A 21,104-nucleotide genomic window follows, 5' to 3' on the forward strand; every position below is an offset into this window, starting at 1 on the left:
GTAATCTTGCCTGTTTTCTATGCATTTTCCCACATACACACAAACGAGTTATACTTTCCTGCAAATAGTTTCAGTGACAGTATCCATTAATGGAGATGTGAATCTGGACAACTGTAATGACCTGTAGCACAAAATAAAATTGGTTTTGTTTTCTGGATAAAGTTCTTAAAATATCTTAAACATTGAGGTTAGCAATTTTTTCCGTATCCATGCATTTTGAGATTTAAGGAAAGGTTTCAGAAGAGGACACCACTACAACTTGAAGGAAGATATTACACTGTTCCACCTCACCAATATAAAAGCATGATACACAAATGTATGCTTTCAACGGTAATTCTTCATTCCAATTACAATAAACATTGAAAGTGATGAACATATAACAAATCCCTCTGGTTGTCCTTATGGAAATCTCCAGTTCTGATTACTACAGCTTGCTCTGTGCTAGACAGAAATCCATGAGGCCGGGCTCCTTAAATCTCATCCTCATAGGGAAGTGGATCTGTGTTAACCTCTAATAGTCTAGATTATGGTGAGTTATGTTTGGCTTCATGGGCCAACTCTGAAAGACTGATAAAAGTCTTAGAGTATATTTCTGCTGTAACGCTGAAGTTTAGAGGCAGAGTAACCCCACGTTTTATGACCTGCACATGGATTTGGGGTGGTTGGTTGGGGGGTGGGTGTACCTGATGTAACTTTCAGGTGCTCAATGGTAGGCTTAAATACCTCAAGTGTGCAACACCTTGAGTTTAGTGTCCTACCTGAAAACTTGGATGTGAGTGACTTTGCCAAGTCTGCATGGTGAGTCAGAACCAGAATTACTGCCTGGTCTGCCTTCAGGTCACCTCACATTGCCAGCAAGAAGAAAACTGCAGCACTCTAAAATGGCAGAGAATATGTTAGCGTGGTTCTTTTGCTTTTAAGGATGTTAAAATTGGTACCTTTACTAAGATAAGAAACATACGCTCCTGTAATAGATTCTGGGAACAGTCTGTGCTGTCCCTGGCTGAGGGCAGACTGAATTGGGAAGAGCCTGCAAGAAAAATGACTGAAAAGTGCATCAGAGATGAAGTACCTGCATATGCATTAAACACTTCATAAAGCCATTTTCCTACAGAACAGCAGTTTCTCACCATAGATTGCACACATCTTTCCATGCTTCTAACACCTTTGTTATGACTTGACTGTTCCAAGACAGGCATTAAATAACCTGTCTTTGAATATGGGGCTTGCAGTGCCCTTACCTTGCCAGCATCGAGGCTTCATGAGTGACCACAGGCTCTGAACAGCAATATTTGCAATGCTCCAGTGATAGCTCTGGCTGTAGAGCTACTGGTGACCTCTATAGAGGGTGAATGTAAAGCTACTGGTGACCTTTATGGAAGGTGACAGTAATTCTACATTGCTAGAGGTGAAGAGGCAGAACATGGTTTCTTTAGTTGGTGGGGGATGCTTTTGTCCATATGCACAGAAAAACATGTTAAAATTGTTTGAGGTACATATCAATGGTTGTTAGAAAGGTGCTGGGTAAACATGCTGAGTTGGAACAGCTCACCTGTGCTCCTTAACGGTTGTCTTTGTACTATGGAGTGGCAAACTTGCTGCCAGGAATGAGCAGATGTTAGATACCAGTTTTCAGTAACCTCTCTGTAATCATATTTAATTTAAAATTAACATCTCTAATGTTTTATGCATCCCAGTAGAGGGAATGGATCTTTGAGCATTTGTTAACTGTTAATGACTCTGAGTAGCTGGTAACTGTGTATTTGAATAATCTTCAATCTTAGTGGAAACTGACTTTGGTAGACAGACATCCAGCATGATTTTGGGTTTTGTTCCTACGGGAAACCACGCTACAAAAACAAAAGAAAAATTCCAGGTCATCTGTAACTCTGCACAATTGTCCTAACCTGAACAGGGATGTTAATGATGGGGGGTTTCCCCTCGTCTTCTGTTGGCAGAGTTAAGGCTTTGAATTGCTCCTGATGACCTGAGAAAACACCTGGAAAATACTAGGTCATTTGGAAATTGAAATGTGCTAATTAATGAGATAGATAATATGAAGCTGCCTGGCTAATCAGTTTATGAAGATAGAAGTGCAGGAAGACACTTCAGATTTGGAGTTTTTGCAGTTGCTGGTATAACCTGTAGTCTACATCCTCCTTCAGATCAAATCTGGTAAAAGTGAGAAACAAGATCCATAGCTTTATGGGTCAAGTGTAATTTTTAAATTCAATTTATTTTTTTTTTACCTTACAATTAATAGCTTCCCAGTAAAGGGCTTCATTGGTGTATCAAAAATGTAGCCCATCCACTGGGTTAGTGCTTTAAGGATTAATTTCTTTGCTGTTTTCAAGAGAAATTGAATGCAACATATTAGAATACCCCCTGGCCTGCTTTGTTGGTTTTTTTTCTGCACAAACTTCTTATACATAATACTTTACGAAATAAGACAAACTTGATACCCCTTGATTTTTAATATGAAAACGCAGTGGCAAGGTATTTTCCTGGTGGGAAATCTCTTTGCATATGCACATTTACATAACAGAGAAGGAATAATTTTAATTTTTTGGTGATCCTGTCTAAAAATTCCAAGACTAAGAACTAAATAGTTTTCAGGCCCTTTGAATACAAGTTTCCCGTGTTCCACTACTTGCTCTGTATAGTAAAGCATTAACCACCAGTATGTCAAACCCATCATAATAAGTTATTAAAAATTTGACTTTACATAAAATTTCTGTATGAATTTGGGTGCATGATGGGGGTTCAGTGAATAGAATGACCACAGACTACTTGTTTTCTAGGTGTTTTTTTCGGTGTTGTGGCTCATTGTGGAGTACACAGCAGCCTGACATGGCGCAAACACTCTGCAGGATTTATTTATTTTAGAGTTTTCTTTCTGTAGTTCTTTCCCCAGATGATATGCTTCCACTCAGTTAAGAGCAAGTCTGGGGATATAACTGTGCTTTAACTGCAACTTCACTTGTTTGATTAACAAGGTGAGAGGATTTATTGGAGAGAGCCGAGAGAAAACTTGTCAGTATAAACCAGACTTCCATGGATGTTGCATCAGTCTTTCACATACATGTCCTAAATGAATTAATAGAGAAAGGGGAAATAGATCAGCTCTGACTTGCCTGGAGTTGAAAGGCTTTGGAGTGAAAAGTGAGCAGCTAAAATGCAGATTTGCCACCCCACCTGTGAGGCATGCTGGTTGCACCGGAACAAAGGGGCTATGCCATCCAGGGCACACAGAGCCTTTCATCTTGTTGTGCTGTTTTTAATTGTGTTTCTCAGTATAATAAACTTCAGAAAAAGCCAGTAGAAACCTCTACAGGAAATCTTTAATTGTTTTGTAAATCTGCACAGTTGAGTAAAGAAAAGCCTAGGAAAAGAATAGTCATGAAAATTAACAGCAGTGCATCCTTGTTAGTGTACATAAAACTGCTCAGGGGTTTTTTGTGTTGGGGGTGCGGTTATTTATATTGCAAAAAGAAGTGTCTGTTCTCAATGAAAACATTGTCAAGCTGTTCCATTTTCTGTGTTACATCATCTTTTTTGTGTGTGCCCAGTGCTTTCAACCTGAAAAGCTCTGTAAGAGAAAAGCGAGAGTTGGCTGTAACTTTTGTAAACCTGGAAGTGCATTCCTCAGACTTTACATCCTTATCTCTCTTCTGTTATCTCATTTTAGCTGAAATTTAAACAATCTTTCCTGTGGGTGGCAATTTGAAGAATTAGTGTTATTCCTAGAGGTGCATCTAAGAGGGTTTTTTTGAGAGACACAGAAGCAGCTGTGTGCATTAAGATAGGTTTGTTCTAAGACCTTTGTAGGAAAAGATACAGCAAGCACATTTTCTTATCTAATGAGATATACTATAATCATATTTTTGAAAGCAAAGTCACTCTTGTTACTCTTAAAGTAAGATTGCACAACATTTCCCAGGTGAGGATGCCTGTCCAGGAAGGCATGGCACAACAGCAAAGATCCATTCTGTGGGACAAATTAAAATCTTATCTGTGCTGACAAATCAATCTTTTGACCAAGACTGTTGTTGCGGAACAGATGGCACAGTTCTTGAATGTAAGTTCTTGCTTTATGAAAAGCACAAATACATTTTCACACTAGAACCCCTCCCTCTCAAAGTCTTACCCCTCTTTGACTTGCGAACTTCCTTCTAGGTTTTGCATCGTATCTTCTATGTACTTGGTCTTGGGTTTTAGGCCTGTCCTTAGGCTTACTTGGAAGTCTGCTTGCTTTGAAAAGTGAGGATTATCTGTACCTTCAGAATAGTGCCCAGATGACACTGCAGACAGATGATGTCAGCTGGTGTTCATCCCTATCTCCTCAGCACTTCCTGGTGTTACTTTGCAGTGAGGGGTCACTGTTACTGAAATCATGCTTTTGGCCAGGGGAGGGTGAGGCTTAATTTCAGCCTGCTTTAAATGTCAGTGTTTTCACCATTTATTTTTATGGGACCCAAAACCAATACAGATGCAAATACAGGTGCTTCCCTTGATACCTGGAGCTCTGCATCCCTAGCTGCCCCATGGAGAGTCAAAGGACCTTGGTGACATACAATGTGAGAAGGAGGACTTTGCCTCCTGAGGTGACCTATGACTTGCAGGGTCTGCATAATGGCTTCTCTCCCCTGCCTGCACATGCGGGGTGGAGCGAGCAGTGTGTGTGTGTGGAGGTGGGTGGGTGAAGGAAGGGTTTGGGCAAGGATAGAGTGAGAGCATTGTCGTGGTTTTACCCCTGCTGAGAGCCGAGATCCACGCAGCTGCCTGCTCTTTAAAGGAAAAGAGCAGGGGAAGGTGGGGGGCAGCTGGGGAGGTGAGGCAAAGGAAGGGAAAAGGAAGGGGCAAATAACAACCCCAAAATTAGGAAACCAAAAGCCCGTGTGTTTGGATAAGGATAGTTTACTAGAATAGCAGAAAGACAAAATATAACAATGCTAACAGGACTTTAGAGCAAAAAATATATAAAACTGTTGATACACAGTGCAGTTTCTCACTGAACCCACAACTCAGGCCGTGCCACCCAGAGCCGTCCCGGAACCCGACCGTCCCCCAAGAACCGCGCGTCCTGGAGCTGCCCGGCTCCTCTTCCCATCAGCCCCCCCTTTATACTGAGCATGACATAATTGGCATGGAATACTCTCTTTGGCCAGTTTGGGTCACCTGTCCTGGCTTCGCCCCTCCTTTCTCATGAATAGAGAAATATGAAGAGCTGAGAAAGTCCTTGACTGTCTGACAGCAACTAGAAACATCAGGGTGTTATCAGCACTGCTTTCATTTTAACTCTCAAACACAGCATTCCATCCGCTGCTACAAATGAAGTTAACTCCATCCTGACCGAAAACAGGACAAGCATGAAGGAATCATGAGCAGAAGTCAAGCGGAGGATTTGCACTTGCTTAGCAGAGGCTGAGTGGAAGGTCTCCCTGCCAAATCCCTGCCACAGTGGTGGATTTGACCAGCTGGACCTTCATAAAAGGGTTTTTTGGTGGCTGGTCATCTTGATGCGCTTCACATCGCCTGTCACTTTGGTCGTTGGTTGTGTTTGTCTGGCTGTTTGCATCTAGCATCAGCTGTTCTTGCAAGCTGAGCAGAGGCAGGAAATGAAAGATCATGAGGGATGATACAGTCACAAAGAACAACAGGCTCATGAAATCAAACTTTTTTTTTTTTCCCCAGTGTTGTAAGAAAAATGAGTTCTGAAGGAAAGCCACATAAATCCTGTATTGCTCTTTCTTCTTCAAGATCACCAGAACATGTTTAGTCATGTCAAAACTGCTACTTTACTGCAAGGCACCTCTTGGTTACTTTTCTAAACGTTGATTTGCACTGAGGAAGGGGTTAAAAATACTGGAGATTTTTGATAAACTGCAAGCTTGAAATGTAAAAGTTGCAGTGCAGTTCTAGTAGTGCCCTGTGGAGCAGCTGTGAGAAGGCATTCGATGCATGGTCTGTATTGAGACAGGAAAGCTGTGTCTCAGGAAAATAAAAAAATCTATTTTTTTTTTCCCCTAAGATAAATATATCCTGCATGCACCCAAGTGTATCTTCCCTGGCTGAAACTGTCCAAAGGTGTAGGGTGATGATGTCAGAATGAGTCATGTGTCTGTTGTGGAGGGTTGTTTTTTGAATTTCAGCGGGGCTTCCAGAGGATGTTGCTAAGTCTGAGCAGTGTGCCTTGAAGCTGCTCTTTGCATTGAGACCGTTGCCACATGATTGTCTAAATCGGTTCTAAGACCAGTGGAGAAACAATGAAAATCCTTTCAGAGTAAGCAAAGACAAATTACTGAGAAGTGAGAGAGTGTTTCTGAGGTTCCAGTGAGTATTTGTAAGACGATTGTAGGTGGTTGTTGAGGTTCCTGATGTCATATTTCCCTTCTCAGGTAGGATTGCTTACAAAACCAGCACAGAACTGTAACAGCAGATCATCTCTGAAATGCCCTTGGTGACTTATTTTAAAAAGGGAAGTACCTTATGTGTGGTTATTGTAAACTTGCCTGAACACTGATTCATTTTTGGTAATCTTGGTTGTGCAAGGACTGCAAACTCCCTAGAGTGAGACAGCACCTGCTTCTTTTTTTTTTTTTTTTTTTTTCCTCATTTCCCTTGTTTTTAAACCTTTCTGACAGGTCTGTAGATGCTGTATTCTGAAATTGCAAATTGTTACTCCATAATTAATTGCTCGGATTTGTATGCAGAGAACTTCTAGGTGTGTTTATTTTAGATAGAGAAACACATAAGTCAGTATTGAAAATAATAATAGCTATTTACAGTATGTGCCCTCACTGAACAGGACCTAACACATGCTTGCCCTCAAGTTCTTCCCGCTCCAGGCAAGCAAGCTGCATCTCAAGAGGTGGCTTGTCTTGCCATCTCCTTCACAGGCTGGGCCAGATCAGTGCGTGGAGAGAGTGATGCTTACCAGGGGTGTTGGATCATCTAATGTTGCTTGGAAAGAGAGGCCCCAAAATTCAGTCTTAGGCACGGCAACTACTTGTTTCCCACATTGTTTTCTCCCTTCTGTTCCCTTCCCCCAGTGAGGGGAGCTGGGTGCTAAAGCAGGACTGGGGGATCACCCTAACATGATGTTACTGTTGAAAAGCACACTGTGAAATACATTTTAATTACAGTGTATTTTGCTGCAGTGTAATTAAAAGAGGCGTAAAAAGGGTAAGCTCAGTGGGGTAGTGTGTTTTATCACTGTGCTTTTCTATTTCAGATTCTTATCGATGCCTTAGAGAGAGGGAAGTGAGAATATGGGAGACCATAACATTTATAGTAACAGTCTGTGGTCGTAACTTCTTGTGAAGGCTGCTTGTGAGTCTGACTTGAAGCATTATTGACAGCATCTCACGCTAGAGGAATATAATATTTGAGTTGCAGTACTGCATGGCACTTCAAGAAGATGCAAATCAGTGGACTGAAGGAGCATTACATTATTTTTGCTCTTGAAGTAGCAAACCAAAACTACTGAATCTTCTGCGATTTATATAAACAAAGTCAAAGCAGTTTCAGATATGTGACTGTTGGATAGATGCGTTTTGATTTAGATTTTTTCACATTATATTGGTGTGACATGTCCGATCAGCTGTCAAAGATAATAATTCTGTGCTCTTGGGAAGTCTCCTAGTGACATCTTTTTGTAGAATTCCTTTTCCAAGGTCACTTTTTAATGAGAAAAATACTTCTACTTTTTGCTCTTTCCTTTCTTGCCCACCTGGCAATTTTCCACAGGGCAGAAGTTATGCTTCCTGATGAGGTTTCTGCTTGCATGTGCAGTGCTGAGGAAGATCAGAGGCTTTTATGCCACCTCATATACTGACGATACCAATTCCTTACACATAACTGGTCACACATAAATTTGAGCTTAAGTTTGCAGCAACGGCCACTCAACATCCTAAGAGATTGCTTATCTGGAACAGCTAACTCCAGAGAATGCAATATGGAATGTTCAGTGGTTTGCCACTCTCAAAGATGAAGAATGTGGTATTGCTATTCCTGTCTCTCCCACCCCCCATATCTGGCTGCTTCGTTTTCCAGCTCAGTCGTGCTCCTACGTTAGTGCCTAAAGCTGAAATTTTCACTCCGACCTTAACAGTAGCAACATCTCTGCTACTGGAGACAGGAGGTACCCTAAGGAGAGGAAGTATTTCATTACACTGATAGATACTTTCTATTTTATACCAATTGGTATATTTTAACAGAATGTATTGGGTTATTTTTATCACAGTGATCATTTTGTGCCTTAAATTCTCAGGAGTTTTCACTCCCAGAGTCCATGCCTTGAACTGAGTCAAGAGATGTAGGTCACGGTGGCTGACATCTGCTCCCAGGTATTTTGTGTTAGATAACAAATATAGCTGAAGAAGAAAGGGTGTTTCACATCTAAATGCTGTTCACAAGCCATTGGCCTGATCCCAGGACATGGTTAATTGCATTAGAAGTGTTTTAGCCAGATATCCTGCCATGTGTGTGTTAAAGTTGCAGAAAGATGTAGACTACCTTTGTTTAGTCCTTGTCTGGTAAGACAGATTACCCAAGTGGTATGTGTACTGGCATACAAAAGAGTTAGTAATATGCTGTGCTCCTTACAGTATCTCAAAGTTAAAAGTCACGATAGAGTTAATTCTGGATACATTCCTTTTTCTACAGGTCTCTGGTGTTACTATGAGGGTGGTCTCGCTCATTTGGTCCCATAGTTCAAGTTCTATTTTTAGCTGTAGTGGTTGCTGAATTCAGGGTAGAGGTCATTCCAAGCACCTTGAAAGAGGTGTAGCAATTTGGTTGTAAGGCACAAGGTAATGGTTTCATAACTTTACTGAAACTGGAGATCTAAATTTGGAAACATAGGGAGAAAGATACTCAACCCTTCATGTTTTCCAGCTAATCAACCTAGAGTTTGTATAGAAAGAGCTCATTATTTGGATCTCAGTTCAACTCCATGGCTTAGTTTTGCTTTACTGTACTTCATGTATTCTTTGCAGGTGATTGTAATGGGCAGGTTGCATTAACAAGCATTCTAAAACAGAAAAAAAGTGCTTCAGTGTGGGTGTTGAATGGTGAATTTCAAAGTCAAAATAATAATAGACACAAATACCTTAAAGATTTTATTTCAATAAATGGAGTTTAATATAATAAATATTTTAAACTATTTAATATATCTAAATATTTTAATACATTAATATATATTAATTTTTAATGCATCATTTCCTCCATAAGCAAAGTAGATTCAGAAATTCACCAAAACAGGGCTTTGGGCAACCTGGTGTACTGAAGGGTGCCTGTGCCCATGACAGGGGGTTGGAACTAGATGGGCTTTGAGGTCTCTTCCAGCCCAAAACAGTCTGTGATTCTATGATTAAAAAAAGGCAAATCAAGGAACTTTCCAACACAAGCATGAAGCAGTTCCATGCCCGAATTCTTTATGTAACCTAATAGGATATTTCTATCCAGACAGTGAAGCTTGTGATTCTTTAAAAACAAGTAAATCACATGAATGGTGAGCAGTGCTTGGCACACTGAACAGGCAGAGCCCTCTTGCATTTGTACCTTTCCTGTCCTTACCGAAGGAGATTTGCTTGCCAATTATGAAATGTTGTGGCCTTCAGAAAGATCAGCTATAAAGCTACCCAGAGAGAGAATCACATCTTGTCGTCTCTCCCCATATTGTTTTCCACTTCCTCCAGTTACCGTATCTCAAACCCCATGACTTGGTCCAACCAACACACAATTTTTGTAACCAATGTAGACAGGGATGTGAGTTTCTTCCTACTTCTGCCTGTTACACATAGTTTATCGCAGTAATTCCTGCTTTCCGGGAATCACTGCGTTAATATTGTTCCTTTCCTTGTGCAGGGGGACTAGCTGTAGGAGCAGAGTACTTCTGTGTCAAAGTAGTTGCATCTTCCACAGCCTGGCTGGACTGCTTTAGCAACATGGGTCTAAGCAGAGCAGTTTGTCTTCTCAGTTTTGGCATGGCCGTGTTGAAGCATCTCGTCATGGTTCAGTCCCAGCCAGCAGCTGAGCACCGCACAGCCACTCGCTCACTCCTCCCTCCACAGTGGGGTGGGGAGGAGAATTGGGAGAAAAAGGTACAACTGGGACAAGGACAGTTTAACAGGACAGCAAAGGGAAACAGAAATAACAGCAATACTAATACAATGATATATAAAGTGGGTGATACACAATGCTGTTTGGTTACCACTGGGAACCTGATGCCCAGCTCACCCCCATGTGATGACTCCTCCACCCTGGCCAGTCCCCCCTTTATATACTAAGCATGACATCATCCAGTATGCAATATTGCTTTGGCTAGTTTGGGTCAGCTGTCCTGGCTGTGTCCCGTCCCATCTTCTTGTGAAAATTAACTCTATCCCAGCTGAAAACCAGGACTCGTCTTGATGGCTCTCACCAATGTCCCTGGAAGGGATGGATTTGGGTGTGCAACTGCGCGGGTTTGGAATCCTGCTGTCAGGGGATACTTGCTGCATCTGGATGTGCCTCCTTCAGTGTGGTACCCACCCAGGCTGGTGGTGCTGTTACTTGCAGCAGCATCTCAGCTGCAGCTGAAACAGCCATTCAGATTTAAAAACTAAAGATAAAATATATTCTATACTTGTGCAAGCCACACTGTTGTTACTGTCTTTTAACATCATGAATGTTAATAGTTAACTTTTGGTATATGATATATAATTAAGAAGCAAAGACAAGTGCCCTCTGTCTTCATTGGTGTTTATTTTATTTGAGGTTGCAAGGAGCACCATTCTGCTTATGGTTCAGCAGTGAAAGACTTAATTGAAAGCATGCACACTGTTTTAAGTTACGCTGGAGACTCTGAACAGCTGCAGAACACTCCTGCCTTCAGGCACCACGATGTAAAGGTCTTCCAAGTGGCTATTTTTGGTGTAGAGGAGAGGACCTATTGTAAGAGCTGCATGAAGTGGTTAAGAAACAGCAATTCTTTTCCTTTCTTTCCTTCCTTCCGTTCTCTTGCCCTTTTTCCTTCAGTTATTTAAACACAGCTAGACAAAAAGTTGAAATATGGGCAATACCTTAATATCTTTGGCAACATTTATGCTTTCTATAAAGATGGTTCCATCTTTTAAACAGAAATCAGTAAGATAGGGGATTTTCTTCAGACACCTCTGCTGTCAGATCATGCAGAAGCAGATCACTATGACAGGCTGGGTGCTGCCTTTGACCAGACTAATCTTATATCCTAACATTTCTAAAGGAAGCTAATGTCTCTGCTGTAGGTATGGCTATGGAAGCACACCACAGCTTGGAGTGGCCAGGAGGGAACACCTTACAACGTGCTGGTGCCATCTGACGGTAAGCTTGCCCTGCAGGTTTTCCCCTTCCCATCAGTACCAACAAGCTTTTAATTTATTCTGTGGGAGTAGGGTGAGATGAAATTAGTTGAATGTTATCATAGAATCACAGACTGGTTTGGGTTGGAAGGGACCTCAAAGACCATCTAGTTCCATGTCCTCTGCCATGTGCAGGGATACCTTTCACTAGACCAGGCTGCCCAAAGCCCCATCCAGCCTGGCCTTGAGCACTGCCAGGGAGGGGGCAGCCACAGCTGCTCTGGGAAACCTGTGGCAGGGACTCACCACTCTCACAGGGAAGAGTTTTTTCCTAATATCTAATCTCAGTCTATCCTTTTTTAATTTAAAGCCATTTACCCTTGTCCTATCACTCCTTGCCCTTACAAACAGTCCTTCTCCAGTCTCCTGTACACCCCCTTCAGGTACTGGAAGGCTGCAGTAAGGTCTCCCTGGAGCCTTCTCTTCTCCAGACTGAAAAAGCCCAGCCTGTCTTCACAGGAGAGGTGCTCCAGCCCTCTGATCATCTTTATGGCCCTCCTCTGGACTCGCTCCAATACCAATGTTATATCTATCTACCTACCTCCTACCTGTCTCCCAGAAATAGAAGTACTATATTCATGACAGAAATCTGGAATGTTTTGTGGGGTTTTCTTAACTCATCCTGTATTTTAAAGACATACTTTATATTAAACTACAACTTAACAACATGAGTTTTTCACTTAATCTTCTTTTCCCTTTGCACCAGAAGTAACAGTTAATTACAGGCACGGTCTTCCTGTGATAACTCTTATGCTGCCCACCAGAAGTGAACGCTGTCAGTTCACTGTGAAGCCCATGATGACCACTGTTGGGGCATTCCTGCAGGATGTGCAGAGAGAAGATAAAGGAATTGAGAGGATGGAAGTCTTTGCAACAGGTATCTTACATTTCTGTCATTCCTCAAAATGAATACATTTTTTTTCTGTACTTCTTTCCTGAAGCATGAGTTTAGTCCTCCATCAAGTTCAACATTGATGCTGTCAGGATAATTCTTGAATGTTTCTGTTGTTGCAAGTTTAACACCTGACTACTCTTGGAAAGGATGATTAAAAATGCAAAATTGGACATACTACTGTAGCCTTCCCTATATCCCATTTGAAAGGCCCCCTTTCATCCAAGCTGCTATTGCAGAGGGCTGCAGGGACTTTTAAAGGAACTGGAAATAGATTGATGCTCCTGGAAGATCAGGAAGCCACAGGTCCAGGAGAAGCTGCTCTAGTTGCCCTTGAGAGCACGTTCAGTAGAACAGGAAACTACCCCGGAGAGCGATGTGTTTATATCCTCTAGAGCAACAGAGCTGTGACCTGTGTGGATCCCAGTGCGTGTGTGTGTCAGCTTTGAGTGCATGGGAACTTCGAGACTGTTGATTTTTGGGGAGTTTGTTAATGCCATGTATGCTGGGCAGCAAAGGTAGAAAATCCTTTTGAAAAACAGAATTTCATAACAGGCTTTTGTCTCTTCGGGAGCCACAGTAACAAAAAAAGGTGATTGCCAGCAGGTTGCCTTCCCCTTAACAGGGAGATTTTCACTCAAAAGGGTTTCTTACTGGGGTGAGGCAGAGCCAGCCAAGGACCTGTGTCAGCCAGCAGCTAACCCTTGAGTACTGTGATCTCTGCAGAGACACAGTGCCAGAGGTATTTGTGAGTCACTGCTGGATCCCATTCTTCTGTGGTATGTCAGCAAAACCTGACTGCGCGTTCTGCCCCAGTGCAAATATCTGTCCCTTGTGAGGCACAGTTTCTGTAAGCAGACTGTGGCATTTCTGGCATGGAGGAGCAGCGGGTTCCAGCCTGGAAAGGAATATGGGCTGTTTTCATCTGTTCAACACCACTGCTTCCAGCGCTTGAACTGGAAATACTGCTGGCTTTGATTAGAACAACGACTGTCAGAGGGTTCTCTGCTCTGCATTTTTCAATTGCTGGGCAACTGTAATGTTAGAGAACAGCTTAGATGTTTAATTTATTAGGAAACCGATACTGTAAAGAGAAACTATTGGCCAGGTATCGAGAGTTGAATTTAAACATCTATTATTAAAGAAAAATGATGAAACCTTGATTTACTGTAGACACTTTTGTGTCATCTAGCCATTAAATGAAATGCAGCCTTAATTGAAAGCATTAGTGCTGTGTATGATGACTCACTTTCATTTTATGTGGATTTGATTTTGGTCCCGTAAAACTTCTGTAGGCAAAAAAATTGGCCCTTGATCCACATTTGAAGGGTTGTGGTTCGGTATAAGAAGGAATGGAGCCTTTTGCTGAAAGCTGGTGGGGAATTTTCTAAAAGAGAACACCTCCCTTCCCCCCAGACTTTTCTGCTTTTCAGTTAATGAAAGGTTGGACAGGTTAATAAATCGGTGGTGTATCACATCCAGAACAAAGAGCCTGCCTGGCACTTCTTTTGAAAAGCATTTTTTTGCTTAAATGTCACTTGATAAATGTCACCTTAATAATTTACATGCAAATGAGCCCTGATGTTCTATTACATTGCTTAAAAATAAAAAAAGAGTGGATGGGCACATCAAAACTTCTGACTGTGGATTGAAAGTGATAGCCTTCCTGGTCTGCCCAGCCAGCCTCAGAGCGGCTCAGGGAGCCAGCTGGCCTGTGAGCTCAGGGACTTCAGCAGTCTCAGCCTCAGCAGATGAGGCGTGACAGCAGGGTTCCAGTGAATAAATAATGGAAGGTGTGGGGTTATCTGCCATAGCTTTTGTAGTGGGCATGTGGGGACAGATGGAGAAGCTGGGGCAGTAGGTCTGTGACAAATATTTATATACATATTTTGTAGTCTGATCATTATTCATCTCAGGACTAAAGCTCTGTCTTCTGCCACTGGCTGCCCCTTGGCAGGGGCAGGGGAAGATGCCCTTTTTTAGAAAAGGAAATGAAAACCAGGTCAGACAATTACCATGGAGAAGCTGCTGTGTGGCTTTTGAACCTCCCAAGCTCCCTATGTGTCCAGCAGCAATGATGTTCAGCTCCAGGGTTCCTGGGTCACCTGAACCCCTGTGGGGACTGGTTTTGCTGTGCGCCTTTGAGATCTGCTGGACTTGGGCCAGTGAGGGCTCTGGGTATCCACCATTATGTGTTGGAGCTCTGTGAGCTCCTTTTCAGTATCTTCAGCTCCTTGTGGGATGTGATGTGTTCCATTGTGTCTTGGCTGTGGTGAGGTGCAGTGGTTGGTGAAATGAAGCTGTGAAAGCTGGCAGGCAGGAAGAGTGGCTAATACACTAAAGAAAACAGGTTTTTTGCAAACTTCATGCCCCAGGGAAACAAAAAGCAGAGATGGGACAAAACAAATCTATTACATTTCAGCAGAGGTTTTGAATTACATCTGCCTTTGTATGTTGAATGTAAAATAGGGAGGGATCCATTTCTCGTTTGGATGTAGCTGTTTTTCCTCCTTTCCTGTTGTTCAAAGAATGGGAAGTGTTGCCAGAGTACTAATCTTGCCAGATCAGCTGCGCTGAGCATGACCTGGGATGGGCTGCGGCATGTCCAAGCTGGGGGTGAGAGCTTTTCATATATTGGCGTTGTGGTCCATCTACTGGTGGCAGATCTTTTCTGAGCCCTGGGCAGACACAGATACCGCCCTTTGCCTGAAAGGGCCTTTGGCAAAGAATGGTACAGAGGGAATGAAAGGAAGGAACAAATACAACAGCAGGTTAAAACCTTCAACAACCAGCTCTCCTGATCAGATGTCACAGGTGCTCCCTTGTCTCTAAGGCGCTGAGAACAGATGATAGGATATTTTTCTTTCCTTAGCCTGTTCTGTATGTTGCTGATGGAGTAGTATTATGGTAAATTTTTGCATTAAAACAAAGAAAAGGCTTCTTCAGAACCTTTTAGGGTAATGCCTCTCTGGCTTCGGGCCTGCCTAGTACTGGACAGTCTAGCTACCTATTGCTTAGTGCCCAGTTACAGCTGAGAGTGAAACACAGGGACTGTGAGGGCTGTGAATGAGAATCTGAACATTGCTACTGACAAAATCGCTCCCTTGGCCTACAAGAGCTTGTTAAACAAAGACATAAATCTATAGCTGAAGACGACATCTTTGAAGGTCTTTTAGTGTCCTAAACCCCTTTTGTCCCAGCGAAGATGCAAACCTGCAGAAAAGCAGACCTTTACATTGCCATGTGTTGCTGGTTTATGCAAGGCTTGTTTTTCCTCTGCCCTCCCCTTCCCAATGGGTCAGTACTGGTCAAGCTTGTAAAGCAAGATGTAAGTCTGCTTATAGTAACAGGAGTCTGAATGATGCTGCCACCAAAAGCATTCAGGCACAAACACTGCTTTGCTGTGTTCCCCCTTTCTATTTAGTATCAGTTACCTCTTCTACTAGAGTACAGTTCCCTTCCAAACATCCTTAATAAAAAACTCCAGCACTTTTCCAAAGGGATATAGGCTAACGTTTAAGGATCCTTATGATAAATGATGCAGAACTTAAATCTTTCTTCTGCAGATGGTACCAAAGTCTCTGATGCAACCTTGATGGAGGTCTTACTGATGAATGACTTTAAACTTGTTATCAACAATACAGCATACAATGTGTCACCTCCTGTAAAAGGTAAGAGTGATGCTTAATAACTTACTATCTCACTTCATCTAGTGAAAGGCATGGGAAGTCTCAGAAAACTGAAACCTGTCTGGAGAAAGGAATCTCTCTGTTGCTCACCATTGGATGAGATTTTGGGGGTTGGAGGTGGGGAGAGAAAACAGAAATGTAGGTTCTTGAAACATTTTATATGACAAAAATTTTCTTTTCAGATAAGCTGAGTAGTGAGCATGCTACTGAAATGGAAGATATCAAATCCTTGGTTCACAGACTGTTTGTGGCTCTACATTTAGAAGATCACCAGATCAGGAAAGAGAGAGAATTGCTACAGAAACTGGACAATCTGAAAGAAGAGCTGCTGCCTCTTGAACAGGTTGGAAAGTGGGACTGCTTTTTTATAAAAAAAAAAACCAAAAAACCACCTCAAACCCATTTTTTTTCATCAAGAGTAAACCCCTGCAATAGAAAAAAAATCGGCATGGATGGCCAGGGTGTGTCTGTGCTGTTTGTTATGCAAACAAGCATCAATTCAAATACAATTCAGCTTATTTTCATTTTGTTTCTTTTCCCACCTGTTATGCACATGTAGTGAAGAAACCACAACATCTGGAGGAAACTCATGAACAAGCCTAAGCATGGCTAGCATTGGGATTGAAAGTCATCTTAGCCATCATACTCATTACAGAAAAAACAATAGTGAGCTATCTGTGGCTTAGGCTGGGGTTTTCTGTGTCACCAAGTAGCAAGGAAAACTGGACTGATGGTTACCATAATCCCAGAAGGGAAGGTATGAATATTGGTCTAGGGCGGGCTATGATAACCCAGCATGATGGGTGTGAAGTCAGAAGGACCCTGACAAACTTTTCCTTGGCTTAAAGACCTGCTTTGTGAGGACCAGCCTCAGCATTAACCAGAGCTGCCTTGCAATAGACATAAAAGCCTGGTAGTGGTCGGAAGGAGAGATTAAAACCAGTGTTTCTTGGTGCACAACAGCCAGGAGATCTGGTTGTCCTTGGATTTCAGTCCTTTTCTTTCATAGAATCATAGAATGGCCTGGTTGGAAGGGACCCCAAGGATCATAGAGTTCCAACCCCCCTGCCACAGGCAGGGCCACCAACCTCCAGGCCTGGATCTAGAAAAGGTTGCCCAGGGCCCCATCCAACCTGGCCTTGAACACCTCCAGGGAGGGGGCATCCACCATGTCTGTGGGCAGCCTGTTCCAGCACCTTACCACTCACTTTGTAAAGAACTTCCCCCTAACATCTAATCTAAACCTTCCCTCCTTTAGCTTTAATTCATTCCCCCTTGTCCTGACATTGTCTACCGTTTTAAAAAGTTGATTCCCCTCCTGTTTGTGTGCTCCCTTCAGGTACTGGAAGGCTGCAATGAGGTCACCCCGCAGCCTTCTCTTTTCCAGGCTGAACAAGCCCAGCTCCCCCAGCCTCTCTTCATAGAGGAGGTGCTCCAGCCCTCTAATAATCTTTGTGGCCCTCCTCTGATCCCTCTCCAGCTGTTCTACATCTTTCTTGTATTGTGGGCCCCAGATCTGGACACAGTACTCCAGATGGGGCCTTGTGAGGGCAGAGTAGAGAGGGACAATCACCTCCCTGTCCCTGCTGGCCACCCCTCTTCTGATGGAGCCCAGGATACCACTGGCCTTCCGAGCTGCAAGAGCACGCTGCTGGCTCATGTTAAGTTTCTCATCCACCTTCTCAGCAGTGGAAGTTGGTAAGCGGAGTCAGTAAAAGATACTGAAAAAGTATCTAGATCAGCAAAGAGAAAACATGGTTGAGGAGCTGCTCATCAGTTGCACTCATGTTTGCTGAACAGGTTTCTTTCTGTGTTTCTTTTCCTCAGATGAAAGCTAGAATTATGGACAGTGCAAATGCAAAGACCTCCAGGCTTCTGTGGGTTGGCTTAGCTCTGATGTCAACACAAGGGGGAGCACTGGCATGGCTCACGTGGTGGGTCTATTCGTGGGACATCATGGAGCCAGTCACCTACTTCATCACTTACGGGAGTGCCATGGCTTTCTATGCCTACTTCGTTCTTACTAAACAGGTAAGTCCCCGATTTGTAAACGTCTGGAGTATTGCAAAGGAGGAAAACTGACTCTGAGAATCACAGCGTTCAGGCTCTGGTGAAAACATTGTTACCTAAGTAGACTTGCTGTCAGATAGAGACTGGCCTGATCCGTAATGGGGCTGGAGAGAAACATTACATTATGGGAAGTCAAGCCAGCTACTATTTCACACCAACTGCAGATCAGCTGTTGAGCAGAAATACTATGTCTGAGATCTCATAACCTAAGGAATGAAAAGTGGAGAAAGAAGTCTCTCCTTTTATTCTGACTTTTTATACAGCACTTTGAATAGCAAACGGCACCCTGCTCATGGCTGTAAAGGGAGAGCCAGCAGCAGTGCTGTGCCAGTGTGGGAGTGCTGCCTGCCAGCAGGCCAGGAAGCAAATCACCAAATAGTAGCTTCTATTGGCTGGAGTTTGCATGTAAACGGTGCGGGGTGCCAAAGGGCTTGGAAGTCTGGCAGCGGCGTTATTGAAACACACCCGGTTTAGCGCCTGAAGAAGTGTTACTGCTTTGTTCTTCCCAACCTGACTGCTTTTCCTTGACTTTGAATGAACAGAGGTAAATCTAGGGCAGCTGAAATGCGGCAGGAAACGGGCTTTATTTAGAAGAAAAAATTCTGATGAGTAACAAAAAAGCAGATCTTGACTGAGCTGCATAATACAGGCGTGTCCTGAAACCCTGTAAGACTTTGAGGAATGTTTCTTTTTCCTGCTTTAACTCTGTGCTTTACTCCCAAAGTGGGTATCACCATATTGAACTTTCTGAGACACAAAACTCTTGAGGTCGTGGAGGCATGTGGAAGAGTAGCCAACACTTCCATAATGCCAGTGGATCTGTAGACCTCCAGCGACATGGAGGTTCCTTTAGGGAAAAGGGGCTCTGAACATGAGGTTTAGTCGTTCTGACTGATGTTTAAAGGTTAAGGCATTCCTACCTTTTGTCTATCAATCGATAAAGAGATGTTTGAACAGCTGCCACTGCCATCGCTTGAGACTTTCAGATAAGTCTTTGGGCAATTGTAATTGACCTGACTCCTTGTAAATAGCATCTGTCAACTTGAGCAGCTTCAGTCATGATCACGTTATGTCTTTATTGTGATTGTAAATTCCATTAGATAAGATAGAGACGATTCTACTTGTATGTCTACAAGTCCCTCACGAGCTACAAGGGCACGCCTTCATGTGTAGCCTCTTAACAGAGCACGTGCATGTGTTGAACTAGATAGGTCATTCCAAAACGGGCTGAATTTCTATTGAAAACTCATCTGTGCAGATAATTCCTGACCTCTACCCAGTTTTCTTGCTAAGCCCCACTATGTCCCCTGCTTTCTTCACCAGGACTACATTTACCCCGATGCTAAAGACAGGCAGTTCCTCCACTACTTCTATCGGAAATCGAAAAGACAGCATTTTAATGTGGAACGATATAACAAGCTGAAAGAAGACCTGGCAGAGGTATTTAAGTAATGAGGTAGCCTCTGGTTTAAGACTGTATCAGTAAACTCTCAGCTATTGCCTTGGGGTTTGTTACTTGTACTCAAAACAGCGTATTGCTTGTCAGACAGTTTGAGCTGTTGGAATAACCATACAATGTTTGTCATTGATGTGTAAACTATACTTCAGTCATCAGAAAGGGAAACCTTAATGAATATGATTAAAAACAAGTAAGATGGTTTTATCAGCCTTCCACAGCCATTTTTGGATATTCAAAACTGTTGCTTTTTAACAGGACATTGTATTGCTTTGAGAGGCAGTGTGTTTGCTGCACTGCTCAGGTAGCACAGTCTTCTCCCTTCCTTGGAAGGAAACAGCTCAGCATTTGACAACTTAATCTTATTCCTCAGGGAAAAACCGTCTATTTCCATCCAGTCACCCCTGTTCTGTGAAAGGTGCTGGTGGCTGGGAGAAAGTCTGTAACCTTGGTGACAAAATGTAGCGGATGCCACTCCTTAGTGCTAACTCCCCACTCCAGCCCCCCGCCCTGTGTGCAGTGTCTCGTAAAAGAAAATGGAAACTATCCCCGATGTTAGCTGAAGACCTGTGGCTCAGGGTTATCGCTTCATGAGCCACGGCTGGCATGAGGTTAGAGTTCCATGCTTTTCAGCAGCCTTTGAGTATGAGTTTTCTAATTGTAACTTCAGGAAAATAACACCTTGGGAGCGGGTGAGTGGGTGGACGGGCAGGACAAGTGCTTCACGCTGGAGTCTGTCCGAATGACCTGAGCAGGTCTGGGTGTTCAGCTTCCTCCGTGTGATTAATCTGGTTTCTTGCATAAGACCAGTGCTTCTAAGAAAGGAAAGATACTGGATGTGTGGAAGAGGGGGAGGAAACGGAGGGCTGCCCAAGGATGAACTCTCACTCTTTCTTGCCCTGGCAGGCAGAAGAATCCCTGAGACGACTGCGCCAACCTCTGCACCTGAGGCTTCCGATCCAGGAAATCAATGACAAGGACTGACTTTCTGACATGGGTTTTGTACATATTAGCCTTGCCCTTTTCAAAGGTGATACAAACATTTAGTTACTCTATAGAAACTGGATATTTTTGACCACTATTGTTTTGAAAGTTGCAATAAATATCTATAAAAATTACTTGGTCATGTGATGGTTTGGGTGGGGTTTTGTTTGGTTTTTTTTAAACACTACAAAGAAGTTGCCAAAGCAAAGTTGATAAATATCATGAAGAAATCTCATTGATAAAATGAAGGCATCCTGCCTTGCTGGTAAAATGACGGGATGTTTTATAGAACAAGGGGTGTCTTTTTTGGATTACTATAACACAGCAGTACCTCATAGAATAATTCTCTGCATTAAGGACTCATTTTTTCCCCTGAAATTACTGTTTTCCTTCTCTGAACTCGGTGCTTTGACTCCGATATAACACCATTGCTGGAGGTTACACTTGCATTACAAGTCTGCTTGTTTAGTAAATAGTGCTGGGAAAGTAAGATACATCAAACTCATTTACTATAAAATCATTTGTTTACTGAAAAAAGGTATCAAAACATTCAGATTGATACATTAATCATTTATACAGAGCTCAAAAGTATCCATAGTAAGATTTAATATCTGTGATGCAGAGAACAG

At 42.8% G+C, this 21,104-nt stretch overlaps 1 protein-coding gene across 1 annotated transcript in view; it reads left to right on the forward strand.

Annotated features, from left to right (window-relative positions):
- Positions 1-20,511, forward strand: part of MCUB (mitochondrial calcium uniporter dominant negative subunit beta) — a 47,080-nt gene extending 26,569 nt beyond the window's left edge. Inside the window, exons 2-8 of the mRNA XM_084263918.1 lie at positions 11,271-11,346; positions 12,091-12,261; positions 15,843-15,947; positions 16,148-16,308; positions 17,793-17,996; positions 19,359-19,475; positions 20,398-20,511. Coding sequence (XP_084120044.1) covers positions 11,271-11,346; positions 12,091-12,261; positions 15,843-15,947; positions 16,148-16,308; positions 17,793-17,996; positions 19,359-19,475; positions 20,398-20,475 — 912 coding nt within the window. The 3' untranslated portion in view covers positions 20,476-20,511. The remainder of the gene's footprint in view (positions 1-11,270; positions 11,347-12,090; positions 12,262-15,842; positions 15,948-16,147; positions 16,309-17,792; positions 17,997-19,358; positions 19,476-20,397) is intronic.
- The last annotated feature ends 593 nt before the right edge of the window (positions 20,512-21,104 follow it).

The sequence above is a fragment of the Gallinula chloropus genome, assembly GCF_964237585.1.
Source record: "Gallinula chloropus genome assembly, chromosome: 4".
In the NCBI taxonomy this organism is placed as follows: Eukaryota; Metazoa; Chordata; class Aves; order Gruiformes; family Rallidae; genus Gallinula; species Gallinula chloropus.